Below are 18,588 nucleotides of genomic sequence, written 5' to 3' on the forward strand. Positions count from 1 at the left end.
GCTATACTCAGTCATTCTCTGGCTAGCAGTACACTGCTACATGTAGCTACATGCTAACATCAAGGAAACATGTAATACGAGTTGCTGATGTTAACTTCTCACGAATTTCAGATCATATCCCTGTTGGACCATTTTCTGCTGTGTTTAGAAGCTTTTATTGTTGATTTTTGACTGAAGAAAGTGGTGCTATACTCAGTCATTCTCTGGCTAGCAGTACACTGCTACATGTAGCTACATGCTAACATCAGGGAAACATGTAATACGAGTTGCCGATGTTAACATGGATTTCGGATCATATCCCTGTTGGACCATTTCCTGTTGTGTTTAGAAGCTTTTCTCACTGATTTTGGATCATATTCCTGTGGGAACATGTCCATTTGTGAAGATTTACTGGTGATTTTTGACAAGAGGAAGTGCAGCTCTACTTTACAGTCATTCCCCAGCTGCCAGTACACTGCTACATGTAGCTATATGCTAATGTCAGGGAAACATGTAGTCTTGGTTACCTATGTTGTAACTCTCTTGCCGATTTCGGATCGAATTCCGGCTGGTCAGGTAGTATTTAGAAGCTTTTATTGTTAAATTTTAATGGGAAAAAGTGCTGCCATACATCCATCCCCTGACTGCCAGTAGACTGCTACATGTAGCTACATAGGTCAGGGAAACATGTTATCTTAATTGCTGATAATGTTCGTTTCTCCCTGATTTCGGATCATATTCCTGTGGGAACATGTCCAGTTGTCAAGATTTACTGGTGATATTTGACATGAGAAAGTGCAGCTCTACTTTACAGTCACTCCACAGCTGCCAGTACACTGCTACATGTAGCTTTATGCTAATGTCAGGGAAACATGTAGTCTTGGTTGCCTATGTTGTAACTTTCTTGCAGACTTTGGATTAGATTCCAGCTGGAACATGCCTGGGTGTATTTAGAAGCTTTGATTATATATTTTTTTACAGGAAAAAGTGCTGCCATACACAGACATTCCCTGGCTGCCAGTACACTGCTACATGTAGCTACATAGGTCAGGGAAACATGTTATCTTAATTGCTGATGTTGTTCATGTCTCCCTGATTTCAGATCATATCCCTGCTGGAACATGTGTCATGTTTGGGAGCTTTTATTTGGGATTTTTCATGTTAGAAAGTGCCGCCATTCCCCACCTGCAATGATGGTGCAGAGACAAAGACATTCACTAGACTTGGATACGCTGACCCATCTGAGCAGCCTGCGTTAAAATGGAGCGTTTCAGACAGAGGGTAAATACAGGTGTTGTAGCACAGACAGTATGAGGAAAATAGTGTTTCTGACCATTAAAGCATGTCAACATTTATTTTGGGTTTCAGCTAGAACAGAGTATTTACAGGTCCCCTTTAAGACCGCTATGGGGTTTTAAAAATCAGGCTCAGCTTCAAGCAGAATCAAATTTTCTAAAAGTGTCATTGCTTTGTTTTCTTTGAATTTCCACCAAGAAATGGGAGTTCAACTCAAAGTCATCATGTTGTGATTTATTGGAAACAGCTCTTATTTTCTGAAAGCTGAAGAGGGATTAGTCAGTTGCCTTGTGTACTCAAGTTAAGAGGAGTGGGGGGATGAGGGGGGGTGTACTACCAGGTGGCTGCCAGCGTCTCCAGCAGTGTGGGTTGTGGTCTGTGAGGGCAGCTCATTCACATATTACTAGTTATGAGTGAGGCACACGAAAATCCACAAGTGTAGTCACGAAAACTGTGACTGGTTTTAGAATCGGCCACAAACTGCACCGACTCTTACAAAAGGGGCGGAAAATGAGAGAAACATGACAAAAACAAGATTGTTTTATGACTAATGGAGGATCAAATTCAGCTTGTTGTGCTTTTTAGGTGAAAGCTTCATGAAATCAATTTAAGTGCTGTTATCAACTGTTTAACTACACTGCAAAAACACAGTGAAACTTACTGGCAAAAGCCTTATTTTTGAATGACACAAGTTTCCACCAGCAGACTCTCCTCCACATTACAGGGTGCTAGTAAAGGTGGTGTGTAAATGCTCCACAAGATCCCCATATCAATCTGTGCAGTTTACACTAAATGAGCCCAATTACAAGAAAAAGCACCAGGAAACAGAGTATAGGCACTGTAGGTTTTCAGTGGGAGTAAGTGATATTGTTGAGTAAAACCAAAAGGTGACCAAGGTCTGGAAAAAGCAGTAGGCTTCCACCACACACTCAGTACAGCCTCTCTTTGCTGCTGCGCCGTTTACTTTCAGTTTGCTCCCCATCGAAACACTTCTGGGGTTTCATTGTGTGGGAGTCATCTGCCCATACTGCTGTGGTTTTTACTTCTTTTTAAATTCTAACCTGTAACACCTTGTAAACAGCCGTACGATGCCTGGGGCAATTTGATGAGGACATCAAGATGAGCTGCTTTCTTTCCTCTCTGCACAAGTTTCTCTCGTTGGCTGTGAGTGACAGAGAGATGAGTGGAAACGCAGCAGCTTTAACACTCACTGCTGCTCTTTTTGTGTGGTTTCAGGTAAGAGAAAGAGCACAGATAGACGAGGCTGGACTTGATGCCTCATAGAGATGAGGAAATGGACAGGAAGGTGTCCTACACTGTGCTTACACTGCCCCCTACTGATACAGAAACAATGGTGTGACAGTAGAATGCACATGTATTGGAGTATATGGTTAATGCAGGTGTTGTGCACAAAGAGTAATACTCCTTTATTAATGCTGTGTTTGAACCCAGTTAGCCAGCGATGGAGAGCTCATCTGGTTTCTAATGAGGCCCTTGGAGGTCGGCCTGAGCGCATCCCAGCAGGAGAACAAAGATACAGATGAGCGGTGGCTTTTTGTGAAACATTTCTCCTTTTGCTCCTTCTCTCCTCTGTCTTTGCCGTAGATGATTCTCCTAAACCAATATCTCTCCTAACTACCTTCACTTCTGCTTTCCTTCTGTCATTCCTAGCTTTATTTCTCCCCCTCCCTCCTTCCTTTCTCCCTCCGCTCAGAGATCGGCTGTGGTCACTTACTGCTCATCTCCCACCTTCTTTATCCACTCCACATCACACTGCTTGCACGGGGAAGTCATTTCCTGCAGAAGTAGAGCGTGAAATTAGATTAGCATGCAGGTGCTGGTAGAATATTGGACAAAATCTGACAGCAAGAGCCCATCGAGGCAACATGTTTGAAGGTAACGTCGTAAGAAAGGAAGTGGACGTGGGTGAAAACAGGCCCAACTCATTGATACTTGTTATTCATACACTGTATGTGTGCTCATGTGCAACTGTGGATCATTTATAGCTTCATGTGTGTAGGTGACGTCATCCAAGAAGCCCACATTTTTTAGCAACATGGCTCCAACAAAGAGAGGGATAACTGTATTAGGAATGTTGAGATTTTGTTATCTTTTTAGTGACTAATAAGATGCTGTGATGTGGCATCAATGGGCTGTAAGAAGAGCATAAGGAATAGTTCAACATGTTGAGTTCATCTGTTTCGCTGAGAGTGAGATCGACACCAATCTCATGTCTGTACGGTGAATATAGACCCACCCCTCGAGGCCGGTTAGCTTAGCTTAGCACGAAAATTAGCCACAAAGGTAAACAGCTCACCAGGCTCTGTTAAAAGGTGAACTCCTCTGAAGCTCATAATTTATCATGTTATATCTTGCTTGTTTCATCTGCACAAAAGCTGTTGGGTGGCAATTTACCTACCCTCGAATTTCAGTAGCTTTTTGAGTAGTTAACTACTTTGTAATTAGCTATATAAGCTACATGAGCCAATCTACATATTCATAGTATGCTTACGACATTCTTTGCCACACAATATAATACACCAAAGTTCACTGGCTAAGGTTGTCATTTAATGACAGTCATTTGATTAAAATCAATTCTGGTTTGCGACCAGGATGTCTGCAATCAAATACTATGAATTTCTCAACCCACATGGCAGAATAAATGTTGGCATTGTACTAGGGCTGCAACTAATGATTATTTTCAGTGTCGACTAATCTGTCGATTATTTCTTCGATTAGTCGACTAATCACTTTATCAAAAAATGTGTTAAAATGTTGAAAAATTTCGTCTGTCTCTCCCAAACCCATCATCTAATGTCTTGTTTCGTACTCACGCCAAAGGGTTTTAGTTCACCGTCATGGGAGAGTGTGTAAAGCTGCCAATATCTGAACGTAAGAAGCTGCAATAAGAGTATTTTGGGGTACTTTTATAGTACTTTTCTATGAAAAATGACTCAAACCGATTAGTCGACTACTAAAATAGTCACCGATTATTTTAATAGTCGATTAGTCATCGATTAGTCGACTAATCGTTGCAGCCCTACATTGTACGTTCCTGCAAACCACAGATACGTCACACGTTATCATGTAGCTGAAATGTTAAAACTTAACGTGGTTAACATGTGGTTAGGTTTAAGCTTAAATACAATTTGATCATGGTTAAGAAAAGATTATATTTGAGCTTAAAATACTTGCTTTCCATGGCACAATCCAGCTGGAAATGCAGCAATGCCTCGCTAAAAAGGAGACGCTTTTTGTAGCACTAACCCCGCTAAAAATGCAGTGATGGGTCATGAATAAAACGCCACATTTGGTGCCTAAAATGCTGCTGAAAACATTGCAATGATTGGCTAAAAACACAACGGTGTTGTTGTTGCAGGCATCTCGCCCAATGGGCCTTTTCCACTGTCATTTTTGGCTGCGTCATGTCAAGTCATGACGCGCTGATTTGCGTTTCAATTATCAGTTTAGAGGTGCTGTGCCATGCTGAGCTGCGCCATGTCAAGCTGCACCAGAGATGGACCTTGTCTTCTAAGTGTCACGCCATCCACCATCCCCTCCACCTCCTGATGACAAAATCAGCTCATATACTACGTTGATACTACATTGATATGATGCGTATGAAATGTACAAATGTAACGTTTCCATTGTTTGCAGACACATACAATGCAAACATTTTCTTGTGGCAACTTAGCTGATTCCACTGGTTCCATGTGGGCAGAGCCGGGCTAGCAGTTTCCCCTTGTTTCCAGTCTTTGAGCTAAGCTAACCAGCTGCTGGCTGTAGCTTCATATTTAATGTACAGACATGAGTGTGATGTCAATATGCCTGTATAACGCTGGGCAAAAAGAGTGAATAAGATTTCTTCCCAAAATCATGTACTATTCCTTTAGGTACAATATTGAATGCAGCACTGTAGATGCAGTCGTCTGTCATGTCCTGGTTGGAGCTGGACTCTGACATTGCTGTGTTGGGATCTTTAGTCCCTACACAGCTCAGTGCCTACAGCCTGACACTAAACTGGCAAGGTCAGGGTTTTGTGTCCCACTGGAGCCAGAAATATATGTCCCCACCTCGGGGGCTTTAAAGCTGTTTGAAAAACACGGATATGTTTTGTTATAGGATGAACACCACTGTAAGTATGTGCAGCCCAGAATCCCTGCAAATTATGTTCATATTGGGTCATGCTGCAGCTCGTAATTTACGTCAAATGATTTAATGTCAAAAATGTTGGCTTTGAATGTAATCAAGGGGTTTGCAGAATGAATGTCCTGGAGATAGATTTGACATTTACATTTCTCTTAATACAATTTATGGAATGCATCACAAGAAAGTACCGGGGTCATCTGCGTCTCTGACACTGTCCTTTACATATTTAAAAGGATAGTTCAGATTTCTTGAAATGGGTTTGTATGAGGTACTTTTCGATAGTTAGTGAATTACTGACAGTATGCCCTCAGTTTGGACAAGCAGGCTGTCAAATACAGTGCTTTACCTTTCCCTCAGACAGCGATTTCCAACAAGGAACTGGAGCCGTTATTTTGCTTTCTTCAAAGCCAAACTCCATTGAAAAAAACAGTGATTTAACATTGCTAAACATAAGAGCTGCTGGTCCACAGCTACCTTGATCAGTTACTTTGGTTGTGTTGTTGTGTGACTTTGGAGTTTAAAAGGCTTATTTCGGATTAACCAAAGACATACAATAAGACAAACTCACTAACTGATCAAGGCAGTGGTAGACCAGCAGTTCATGTGTTCAGACAGCTAAAATTACTGTTTTTTCCAATGGAGTCTGGTGGCGAGAGCATAGATGAGGAGTTTTATTGCTGACTCCCATCCACAGCAGTACATTGCTTTGCTTCAGTGTCAGACTCCTGCCTGCTTCTCCAAATTAGGAGCGTACCGACTATAGATAGCTACCTCATACAACCCCACTTCAAAATATCTGAACTACCCTTTTAAAATGTCTAGATGCATTAAACTCCACCCTTGTGGCACCCAAAGCAGACTAAAACAAACAAACACTGACCCTGTCCCTCTGGCTGTTCTGCAGCATCCTCATCTCCTCCTTCAGTCTCTCACACTCCCCCTTCAGCTCCTCTTCCCGCTGACATGCCCCCTGGGCCTCGTGCCGCGCCCCCTCCAGCTCGGCCTCCAGCCGCTGCAGCTTTAGGTCGGACAGGGCGTCCAGGCTGCGGGAACTCTGGAGGGTCAGCGCTGGACAGTCCAGCACTGGGAGGGAAGAGGGAGAAAATGAAAATACAAGAGTCAAAACACTTAATTTTCATCGCCCTCATGCTGACTAATGGAGCGTTCTCGTGTCCACGGTTGTTGTACAATAGATGAGTGTGAAAGAGCAGAAGAGCTGACTTCTTCCAAGGGCAGCATCTTTCAGTTTGTACCTGATGTGATCTGCGTGGGCATATTAGTGATTCAGCTCCGCTCACACAGACTCAGTCCTTGAGCCAGAAGACACTGTAACAGCGCATCATCTTTTATATCCCAGCTCCTCCTGCCTCCTCACCCGGGCACTCGTATGTGCAGGTGCACACATACTGTACGCGGATATTTTCTCACATCGATCAACTGTACTACATGCAAACTCTGACTCCTCACACACAAATAAATGACCAGAAAAACTCTTTTTCCATTAAATGTGAGAGTTTGATGCCTATGCAAAATTACACCTCCTCTTCATCAAGGTATACTATCAGTAGAGGCATCTGTTGAGGTGCTGGTGACACATTTCTTCCAGGTTTCCATCAGCCACCCACGTCATTAAAGAGGGCAGAGTTTAGCATCTAAAGTTTAACACTATCTCCTCTACAGCAGTTTGGCTTTACAATCCAAAATCACAAATGCAGTGAAAGCTGTGTGAGTGACCTGCCTTGTTCGAAGCATCTTTCAAACTTTTACACATTTCTGAATCAGGAATTAATTTGCATCGTAACAAGTCAAATTATCTCACAGCTTTCCCAGCATTTGGTGATGCAGACTAATCACAACAGAGATTACGTGGTGGTACAGATGGACGCAACAGGCTGAATAATATGGAGAAATCCTAAAAATTTACAGCACCAGGCCCTTCGCATGGTTTGAGTTTCAATCATAAGAGCCGGCATTGATTTGGAGGTCTCTCTCTTTCTGCAACTGTGGCTGCCGATTTGGAACAAAATGTCCAATCTGGTTCTCTCCAACAGGCCGAGGATTAACCCGACCTCTGTTCGAATGCTTTTCAGCCAGATTGTTGGGTTTGATTGAAGATACAGGGAAAAGATCAGCAATGTTTAGCTGAGTTAACTGTGTCTAGGCTGATTGATACAGAAATGTATTTACTTATTGTACAAAATGGGTATTGAAGTTGAAAATTAGAGTTGAAATCTGTGTTTTACATTTTGTATAAATTCATAAATACATGTACAACTGCGACATTTTTTCTGATGACTGGATTGTAAACGCATGGACTCTTTCTCTTAGATTTGGCTGTTTTCTGCTCAGTTGAATTTGTAATTTAAATGGTTGGATAAAAACTGTTTTTATCTTACTTTATCTCTGTTCTTCTATTATCTAAATGTGCAAATAAACTTAAACTTTCAAATTGTTTTTGGCAGGTTTTGATCTTGTGGACTGTGTTTTGGAACATTTTGCAGGCTCCCTCCTGAGGACAAGTTAAATCAATAAAGTCAAATCAGTTCCTCATCTCGTCTGAGTGAGATCGACAGGGCATTGAGATCGATAGGCTTGGCTTGACCTTTATTTGCAAGTCAAATTATTATTCAGTCACAAATAATTTACATCTGGTCATATAAGTAAAGACTTTTAACATTTACTGTAACAATAACATTGGCGATAAACATGATAATGATGGTAATAGAAATTGAGTAAAACCAGTATACCGGCGCATTAGATCAACATCCTTACTAAGAGCTGTCAGTCACTTACTGTGCGCATCGGGGCCGGCGTGCAGCTGCAGGTACTGCATGTCTTTGCTGTGCAGCTGCATGTTGAGTTTCTGCAGGGAGTTGTCCCTCTGCCTCAGAGCTGACTCCAGGCCTAGGATACGCTCCACATGCTTCTCCACCAGGCTGGTCTGAAATCATACACATTTATTTTGTTTTAATTCATCAATTCCATTACAAGTATACAGGATTAAAATATTTACAGCGGTTATACATTTGGTATATCTGACCAGGCAATGGAATGGTTTGTAAATTACCTCTTAGAAAGATCTCAGTGTGTCCAATCTAATTTGAAGAGCTCATCTCTAACTGGCTAAACACTTGTAATGGTGTGCCTCAGGGTTCCGTCCTAGGTCAGCTGTTATTTCCCATATAAATAATTTAGGTCAAAATGTGGATGGTGCCAACCTTCATTATTATGCTGATGATACAGTGATTTATTGTGTCAGTTCCCTCATTACTGAGACTGTGGCCAAATTATAGGCTGTCTTTAATATTATCCAGATTCAGCGTTTACAATGAAAGCTGGTTTTAAATGCTTCTAAAACTAAAGTAATGCATTTCTCAAATGCAAGGAAAAAGCATGTTAACACTTTGTGAACACTATTATGTTAAGTAAAGAAGTTAGAAGTTGTCCCTTGTTATAAGTAACTTGGTATTTGGTTTGATGACTCTTTCTTTTAAACGTCAGGTTGGTAATCTTCTTAAAAAGCTGAGGCCTAAGTCAGGGTTTTATTTCAGAAACAAGTCAAGACTCTACTGCCACATTTTTACTAGTTCTAGATTATGGTGATCTGTTTTGCATGAATGCATCTGCTATTGAAAAGCCCACACTCTTCACTGTACGCTTTACTCCAGGGCTGCTTGGCTATCTGTGACCTTTCGTAGGCTCGGTCATTGGTATTTGTTCATTTATAAAGCTTCATTGGGTAAACTCCCATTATACATTTGCACTTTGATTGAACAGAGATTTGACTGTTTGAGATCTCAAGGTCTACTCTTGTTGTCTGTTTCTAATGCACAGACAGAGCTGGGAAAGAAATCTTTTATGTGCTTTGCTCCTCTCAGTTAGAAGAGCCTTCAAAAAAAATCAAAAAAGAGAATTGGTCTCTGACTGATTTTAAAACTGTCATAAATGCAAGGGTGATGAATCGGTTGGTATGTGGTAATTGTTGTTTGTCTGTAGCTTTTTTATGCTGCTGTCTTGGTCAGGTCATCCTTGAAAAAAAGATTGTTGATCTCAACGGGACTTACCTGGTTAAAAATGTGCTCAATAAAAATAACAAATATATACAATATGTTCTTGTGGCCTGCTACACACAACTAGGCCACTTTTGTTCTTTGTAACTGGCTAAAAGCCGGTTTGTGAACATGTCCGAAGCTTAATATGAGTATCTCTAACCTACATTCATATCCTGGCACTGATATTATAGTACTGATATTTGCAACCAGGGATTGGTATTTAATTTCATTAATATGTCTGAATTAGTTTGATCTATGTACCCGTAAAAAAGCGGGAAAAACTCAGCCCATCGCTGCCTTCATCTAAAAAACATCAGAGGTATTAAACATGCTACAGAACAGATTGTCAGAGAGATATTAAACTATCCTGGTGTCTCATGGGAATGTTTGTGATGTAGTATTTGTACAAACACAACACACACACACACAAAATGGTTTACATGTTTTTAACCTTCCTAGAAAAAGAAAATTCATTTCACTTTTGTGTCTTTCCTTGTCATTGTGCAAAGTCCACACAAACACCATCATATATACAGTATGTAGATTAGTGAGTGGGTGCACTGTTGGAAGGTTAAAGGTCAATGAAGCTCAGTAGGTAGTTGGAGCCGCATTAACCGTCGCCGTCACAGATTTCAGGTGACATTGACACTGTGTCACTCCTCGGCAGGTGGCACATCCAACATCTTTGGCGCACCTCATCTCGTAATCGCTCTGCCCACATAAAACTGCTGAGGCTGCTCGGCATGAGCTGCTCAATGGACTTCACTCTCATATGAGAGGGTTTATTATCACAGAGGGGATCTGGGAAAGAACAGCCAGCCAATCTGTTCACTTGGATGCGTCTACCTGGTCTGGATCGACTTTGATTTGTTACCAGTTACAGAAATGTGTTCCAAAAAAGAAAATTCTCACAGTTGCACATGTATTAACAAAAGACAATGAGAGGATGAAGCTAAAAACTAAGCTTAGTATGTTTGAAATTAAATAAACTTGCAGTATCTTGGAATAAATACAACTGATTGACTCTAAAAGGACTCTTCTCTCTGAAGGACTGGTGACTCAGTATAGGAAGTAATGAAAAAAGTTTGCTCAGAGGGCAATTACTTTGAAATGAGCAGTGTACTCTGAAGTGCTCAGTCACAGAGATCCAATGAAGTGTCTGTTTCTCTTGGTCGTATACGATCAGAGTGACAAATGTAAAAGTAATGTCAGGAGAGAGGACAGTCCTTTACATTACTGTTTCCTTTAATTACCATTTACATTGGGTCGTGATGCTCAGACTGAAATAGAAATATTTAAAGGGAGGTAACGTGGAGAGGGCTGGTGTTCTTGTCAAAGTATGCAACAGAAATATAGTCGCATAGTCAGAAAAAGGTTGTACTTTGTATGAAAACGCTATGACTAGGTAGACGGGCCATCCTTTAAAGGGTTAGTCCAGCCATTTCCTATTGCACTGCCATGAAGACATCACAGTTTGGCTTTACTTGACCTAATTCTTCATTCTGTTTAACTAAGACTTGTTTTCGTGGACTTTTTTGTCCCATCTAATGGCTCTGGTGAATTGCGAGAAGACGATCAAACTTGACTGTCTAAAGGAAGTAATAGTCCTAACAAGGTTTCCACTGGTGAACATGCAGAAGGATAATTTGCACAATGCACTAATCCAGGTCAGAACAAGATGGCAGCCATCTCTGCCAAGTCAGTCTGCAGCCGATCCCAACACAAAAGTTGACATGGTCCAACACCTGATCACATTTTATGGTTGAAACTTGTTAATTTATGATTAACAATGTTTGTAGTTTGATATGGCAACAAATTTGACCAACAGTAACAAGCTAAGACATTGGGACTTTATTATCATCTTGTTTGAGGACATTGGGCCTTAGTTATTGTTGACAACGCTTAGTTTTTTATGCTTATCGCGTCGTACTGATCCCAAATCGCCAGGAGAATAAAAAATGCATACCAAACAAAAGTCCAGGTCTCAGGAGGATAAAGATGCGAGACATGCAACAGACAGATTTTTAAAAGAATGGCCGAAATCGAAGCAGCAGCTGCAGAAACATCCCAACTTTTACTATGGATGAAGCTTCAAAAACAATGGATACTGCATTTCCCATGGTGCAACTGGACTGCATCTTCAGGCCCTGTCTACATGTAGGTCACTAAAACTGAGATTCTTTAAAATGCCTTGTATACTACAGATTGTTCAAAACTCTGGTCACTTTGTATCCATGAGGACATGTAAAGTGGAGTGTTTGAAAAGCGATGATGTCATCTTCTCATTGTCGCTTTGTGTAATGACTATGAGCCAGAAACAGTAACAGCAACGCCAGGCGACTGGTTGTTTACGTTGTGTTAGTGCTGCTTAGTCTAATGACTACTTTGCACTTAACCTTAGTGTTGCTGCATCACTTCATGGACGGACGGAGGCATCTGCTGTGCCTCGTGTTATGTGGTCCGCCTCCTCAGTAGCAGTTAAAGGTCCCCGAGAAACGGCGGTCTTGAATCATCCGGCCCGGTCAAACCAGCAGATGGTGAGACATTTTCCAGAGTGGGGTTGGTATAGATGAGGAGTGGAAGACAAACTTTGGCATGTCCATACCATGAGCTACTTCGTGGGGTTTGGAGTTGGTCTTGTGTGGGCGGAGATATTTTGTAAAACGAAGGTCGTGCAGACAGAATTTTATTTTTCGTGGAGGGGAAAATATTCACTTTTAAAAAATATCTGTATACGTGTAGACAGGACATTAATTAGACTCTCCCTGCTCTTAAAAAACGCCACATCTTCAGTTTGTGATGCAGGTTTTCTGTTAGAAATCTGCATTCAGGTTCATCCCAGAGGTGCTGGATGTTTTGACCTTAAAAACAGCTGCAGACCAAAAGTTCACGAACGTTCTGTATGGACGGAGGTGTCCACATGGGCGGATCATGAGCCAGTGGGCCCCTGGGCACAGATATGGAAAGGGCCTCACCATCTCTTCAACACAGGAGCAAGACACAAAGACTTTGTGGTGGTTTTGGGTCTGTTGTCCTAACACATCTTTTTCTGGTTTTGCGTCTTTTTAAAGTCATTTTGTATCTCATTGTGGTTGTTTTTTGTAGTTGTTTGCTTGTCTTTGAGGTAATTTTTGGTCATTTTGTGTCTGTTTCTGGTTGTTTGTGTCTCTCTGTAGTCGTTTGGGTCTGTGTGAGGTATTTTTGTGTCTCTTTTAGGCAATTTTGTGTTGTCTTTTGGTCATTTTCTATCTCCTTGTCATCATTTTGTGTCCCCTTGTTGTCATTTTGGTGTCTCCTTGTGGTAGTTTTGTGTTTCCCTGTGGTTGTTTTGTTTCTCTTTGTAGTCGTTTGTGTCTCCTTGAGGTTCATTTTGTGTCTCAAGAGGTAATTTTGTGTTTCTTTGGGATAATTTTATGTCGTTTTGTAGTTATTTTTTTTGTCTCCTTTTGGTTGTTTTGTCTGTTTGTAGTCATTTTGTGTCTCCTTGAGGTAATTTTTTGTCTATTTGAGGTAATTTCGTGTGGTCTTTGGACATTTTGTGTCTTTGTAGTTGTTTTATGTTTCCCTGTGGTTGTTTTTTCATTTTTTTCGAGTCATTTGGGTCTCTTACCCAAAATTCTAGGTAATTTGGTCTCACTTTGTAGTCATATTGTGTCTCCTTGTGGTTGTTCTTGTCTCTCTTTCTAGTCATTTCATATCTGTTTGTGGTTGTTTTGCATATTTTTTCAGTTATTTTGTGTCTCACTGTTGTTCCTCTTTATCTCTTCGTTGTTTATTTTGTGTCTGTGGTAATTTTTAAGTCTCCTCTTGGTCGGTACGTGTTAATTTGAGCAATATTTTCAGGGAGCCATCTGACACTTTGAGCCCCTGGGCCTGTGCCTGTTAATCCACCCATGGGTGTCCACATACTTTTGGCCTTTTAGTGTATTTGGTGACTTAAGTGTACTTGTCTCTTCTGTTCATTGTCACTTTATGATGTCAGCCATGCCGAGTTGTACATTTTCTATTCAGCAGAATGTGAAACTGTAAGAATTTATTAATGAGCCATATGGCTCCTGCGTGAAGCTGCTGTAAAATAAGGAATGCACAGTGCAGTGAACTGAGTAATGTCTCTGACCATCTTGTCGAGATCCCTCTGGAGGTTGCTCTTCTCCATGTGAATCTTCTCGTAGGCCTGGATCACATCCTCCAGCTGCTCCTCTCTCTCCTTCCTCTTCTGGAGCTGAAAGCGAGGTACAGAGACAGAGAAGCTGAGACCGAAGAACAAAAAGAAAAGGGTTGACATACATTTACTTTTTTCCCCCTTCTCTGTCAGTTTCCAACTTCCTCCCGAAGAGAGGGGGGGGGGGGGGGGGCACCAAACACTTCCATTGTGAGTCGGCAAACGTGTCTCTTAAGAAATTGTTGTGTAACCAAGCAAATTTAGGACATAGAAATCCTGACACACGGATAAATCATGATTTCAACATCCATCTTCGACACTATTTAAAATGATGAATTTTTTGATGTCTTGCTGATGTGTCCTCCGCACACTGTGGCATAATAAGAGCTGTAATCACACACTTTTTGACAGATCTGCGGGCAGTGACATCCACCAAACTGAGTGAAATGGAGAGATTCTCAAAGCAGGCGAGGAAGCGAGATTTTTTTTTTTTCCTCTGAAGAATATGGTCACTCTAGATGCCATGGAGTACTGCGAGTGGGAGCAGCAGAAGCAAGGCAGTGAGATAAACAGAGAGCCAGCGAGGACAAAGAGGTGTATCACTGCTGTGTGCCGGAGCGGTGACGCCTATTCAGTGTGTCTATGGTAACATATGCTTGGCGGTGAGGTGAGGACGGCTTGTCAACAGCGTCGTGACTGAGGAGATACACACAGACGAGATTTGAAAAAATACCTAAAGACGTTCTCATTATCACCTTTTTACATTTCCACTGCAGCCTGGAGCCTGTGTGCAGGATGGGTTTGTTGTTTTAAATGACTCCTTAGGTTCAAAGATGTCTGGTTTTGTGCTATTTTTTGGCGAGTATTTTTAGCTTAATTAGTTGGTATAAAGCAGTTGATGTGATTGCAGTGTCGAACACGGGCTTTCCACGTCCTCTGGAAGGCAATGAATTCAAGGTGCTGGTTTAAATGTTGCTTCTGTTGACATACATCAGAGGGGGAAGACGGGGAGGGCGGCTAAAGCTGCACGATTTTAAGCATGAGAGTTTTATTGTTATTTTAGATGTTTATTTTTGCACTCATTCCTACTTTGTGTTGCATCTGCTGCACAGCAGTTTCCCTCAGGTTAAAAGAAGTTATCTTAATTCTGCTATTTAACAACCAGTGTTATTGTCATCATTATATCACCACCATCTCTATCAGTTATTACAACACTGTCTGTAGTCTTTAAAGTATTCAGAACACACAAATTTTAACTCAAAAGATCAACAATTGAATGTATCCATACACTAATATTGGATGTGTCTGTACTCTGTGTTATCATCATGGTTGGATTAATCTGCTATAGGGCCATTAAAGGGAGACTTCATCTGCAAAATGACTATTAGTACATCAGTTACTCACCCTGTGTTACATTGAATTTGTGAAGACAACTTTGATATTTCTCACATGCGTCCACAGTGAATGGGGAATCCAAAAAAGGCAAACATTCCTCCTGAATTGAAGTAAATGGGGTCCGCACTCAACAACAGCAAAACTATATCAAAACATCTACAAACTCTCGCATAATTTGTTCAGTATAATCCAAGTCTCATTTATCCATTCTCACTCATCACGTATCGATGTTTGGTCATGGACTTTCTATGTCGACATATCACGTTCAAGGCACCCTGGGTCATTGGTTGTTGATGTTCTGGGATGCCGTGTCAACTTTTGCCTGTTACATGCATTGTCTGTTTTCAAAATACGCTTCTGTTTTGATAGGAAATGTGTCAAAATGTACAATTTGCATACAGTCTCTTTCAAAATAAAAGCACTACGTTGGTACAGCACTGCCAATTGACTTTTTTTTTCCTTGAACAACTAATGCACGTGGGTAGGTGTAGAAAAAAAGAACAGGGCTTGGTTTTAGAATCTCACAGGATGCAAACTAGAGCTTAGATCGGGCCCAAAAAATCCAGTTCGACCCCACCTGAGCCTGTGCATGTTCTGTCCGAGCCCGGCCCGTCCCTTTAACTGTAATTATGAGCCTGAGTCCGTCTTAAACCCGACATTTTTTTAAGGATACGAACATGGACATTGAAGGCTGACTCTCATCTTTCTTTCCATGGCAAGCCTTCGTCATGTGCCTCTTAAGTGTCGAGGTCCCTGTCTTTTTGCTGTCATATACCAGCATTGTGCTGCACTTGGTACACTCGACGAAGCTGACACACACATTGTCACCATCGACAACTCACATGTGCGCGGCCAGTGGCGCCATCAAGGGGGGACTGCGGCTGTGTAATAATGCAAACTAATGCAAACACTGCTCTCCCGAGTGAAAGTCAGTGTTTTCTGGACCCCTCGTTAAAGGACGGAAGTCACTGGCTAACACATGCACGTTGTTAGATTTAGGCAACAAAATCTTGTGGTTGGTTTTGGAAAAAGAACTGGGCTTGGCTTTATATTCAGGTAGCAAACACTGGTCTCCTGGGTGAAAGCTGGTGGTTGTTGGACCCATCCAGCACCACTCCCCCACCCTACTCAGACTTTTCGCCCCTTTAACTTTCATCATTGTCCTGCCGCGCTTCCCCCTGATGCCACCGGGTGCAGATAAAAAATAACAGTGACTGGCCACGTACCATGCCGACATGAAAGGACGTCTTTTTTCATCGGTGTCTGACGCTGTAGTCACTGACCAAGTGCCGGTTTTCGATAACTTTGGAGTGAGACTGGGTTGCATGCTCAGCACTTCCCAAACACGTGTATTTTCACTAAAACTTTAGTATTAAAAACTGAACTAAAATTGAAACTTATTTCTGCTCTCTTCTAAACCAGACTGCACGCAGCTACTACTTTATTTTAAAGTCCTGACCTCACCTTGGTGCTGTTATTGGCTGCACAGGCTACACACCAACTGCCCAAAGGTGCAGACAAGAAACGTCCCAACCAAAGCAATATAAGTAGAACATACAGGCAGATAAACACACTGCCACACACTTCTAGTGGGGTCATAAGTGATGATTAGGAGGGATTACTTTTTGAGTCTATACATTGTTTTTCAGGACAATCCTGCATAGTCTTAAAAATAGATTTTGAAACAGACACTTTGCAAAACAAGGCCTCAAGATCTAATGATGAAGCAGAACCCACTTTGAGGTCCTTATGTCAGTTGATATTGTGTCTGCAGGAAACAAGGAGAAGCTGTTCAGTTGCTATGTTATCTGTATTTTATCATATAAACACCGGTGACATTTTTCTGCCTTGTGATCTTTTAAATTCCTCCAATGCCTCCTGTGACAGAAAATATGTCACCTTTCTTTACCTCTCCTCGATAACTGCAAGTCACCACTTCACCGAAAGAGAGAGGATTGTGTGTGTGTGTGTGTGGGTGTGTGGTGGTGGTGGTGGTGAGGGGGGGGGGGGGGGGGGGGGTCCTGTCCCAACAGGGCATGCTCAGGGAGCCGTGGGACATTTCATCACTCTGAACGCCCGNTGGTGGTGGTGGTGAGGGGGGGGGGGGGGGGGGGGTCCTGTCCCAACAGAGCATGCTCAGCGAGCCGTGGCACATTTCATCACTCTGAACGCCCGGTGTCAGAGCCATGTGACCTTGTGTGTCCCGCACTAATCGCTTCTGCTGCTCCCATAAACCATTTCCTTCCTCTTTTCTTGCTCTCGAGCTCTGTTTTTTTTTTTTAACCGCTACCAGTTTTACCACTGCCTTCCTGTGTCAGTCGTTTCTCATTTCTATTACCCCACGCTCTCGTTCACACAGTCATAGAGAAATAGTAGAGTTGCAAGCAAAGGGGAATGAGTAATCCAAGCACATTTTGGGTGCTGCCACTCTCCTCGCTCACTCCAGCCCATTTTTGGAAGGGAGAAGTAGAAAAGTAGTAAAACTGATTCTTAGTTCTTGTGATATTCTGTCTGTGTGTAGCGTGCACGCATCTCCTTTTATATTTTAACTCACGCTGTGTATGTTTAAATAACACCAGTTATTTTCAAGATGTGTTATCAGCTCTTTAAGGCGTACGCATTCAGCAGAAATCTTGGCCAGGTTTGTTCCCAATTATAGCGCGTCTCAAAAATAGAACGCCAGCGTGAAAATCCCATGTCACAGTGCTCCTTGGACGCTTTCTTAAAAACACCCTGATCTCAGTCATTTTTTGCTTGGACAGCAGCTTTAGTGCTTAATTAGTTCTGGACAGATTTCAGCGTGCATCCACCAGGGCTGGCCTCGATTTTTCTTTTAATTCAATTAATTTACATGCAGGGAGGGATTTCTGCAGAACTCAAGTGCCGAGAGAAACCTTCGGTGTGATAAGGTTTTTATTCTGCCCACTTAATTCAAATGAATATATAGTAAAACGGATTTTCCTCGTATTGCTCCTCGTGTATCTCCTCCTGCCTCCCTCCGCCTGTCTGTCTCCCTCGTGTCCTCATCTCTCCTCTCACCTCGTGGGTCAGGACGTTGACTCTCTGCTGCAGGTTGCCATTTTCTGATTGCAGCAGCGCCGTCTCCTTGCTCTCAAAGGAGCAGTAGGAGTTGGTGTCCTCCCCGAACTCGTTGATCATCGGGAACTGCAGATAAAAAAACAAGCAAACAGCATTATAGCAACATAAAATCAGACTTTTAATAATAAGACTGAGTGTACAGAACGAGATCAGCGAAAGAACCCTTTGCTTATTCATACTTTTTGTTTGTTTGTGTGCTTATACTTCTTTTTCCTGCTGCTTTCTGCAATTTTTGATGATTTCACGCTGTGATCATTAAAGATTCATCTTGTATCAACTGCAACTTCTGTTTGGCCCAGATATCACTCAGGGGATCAGGGTGTTTTAACTAATGTCATGTTTTTTCTTTCCTCCTCGTGAACTAGATTTCATTTCTCCAGCTCTCCTAAGCTACTCTGAATTTACACAGCAAGTTGATTTTTAATCGTTTTAACCGTCAGTTACTTTGTTTGTCCG

General features: G+C 41.9%; 1 protein-coding gene across 1 annotated transcript in view; it reads right to left on the reverse strand.

Moving 5' to 3' along the window:
• The window catches only part of tbkbp1 (TBK1 binding protein 1), a 100,973-nt gene that overhangs the window by 20,836 nt on the left and 61,549 nt on the right, over positions 1-18,588 (reverse strand). Inside the window, exons 3-7 of the mRNA XM_050060969.1 lie at positions 18,073-18,198; positions 13,594-13,698; positions 8,218-8,365; positions 6,305-6,507; positions 3,011-3,072 (exon numbers count right to left, since the gene is read on the reverse strand). Coding sequence (XP_049916926.1) covers positions 3,011-3,072; positions 6,305-6,507; positions 8,218-8,365; positions 13,594-13,698; positions 18,073-18,198 — 644 coding nt within the window. The remainder of the gene's footprint in view (positions 1-3,010; positions 3,073-6,304; positions 6,508-8,217; positions 8,366-13,593; positions 13,699-18,072; positions 18,199-18,588) is intronic.

Source organism: Epinephelus moara, chromosome 13 (assembly GCF_006386435.1).
Source record: "Epinephelus moara isolate mb chromosome 13, YSFRI_EMoa_1.0, whole genome shotgun sequence".
Classification (NCBI taxonomy): domain Eukaryota; kingdom Metazoa; phylum Chordata; class Actinopteri; order Perciformes; family Serranidae; genus Epinephelus; species Epinephelus moara.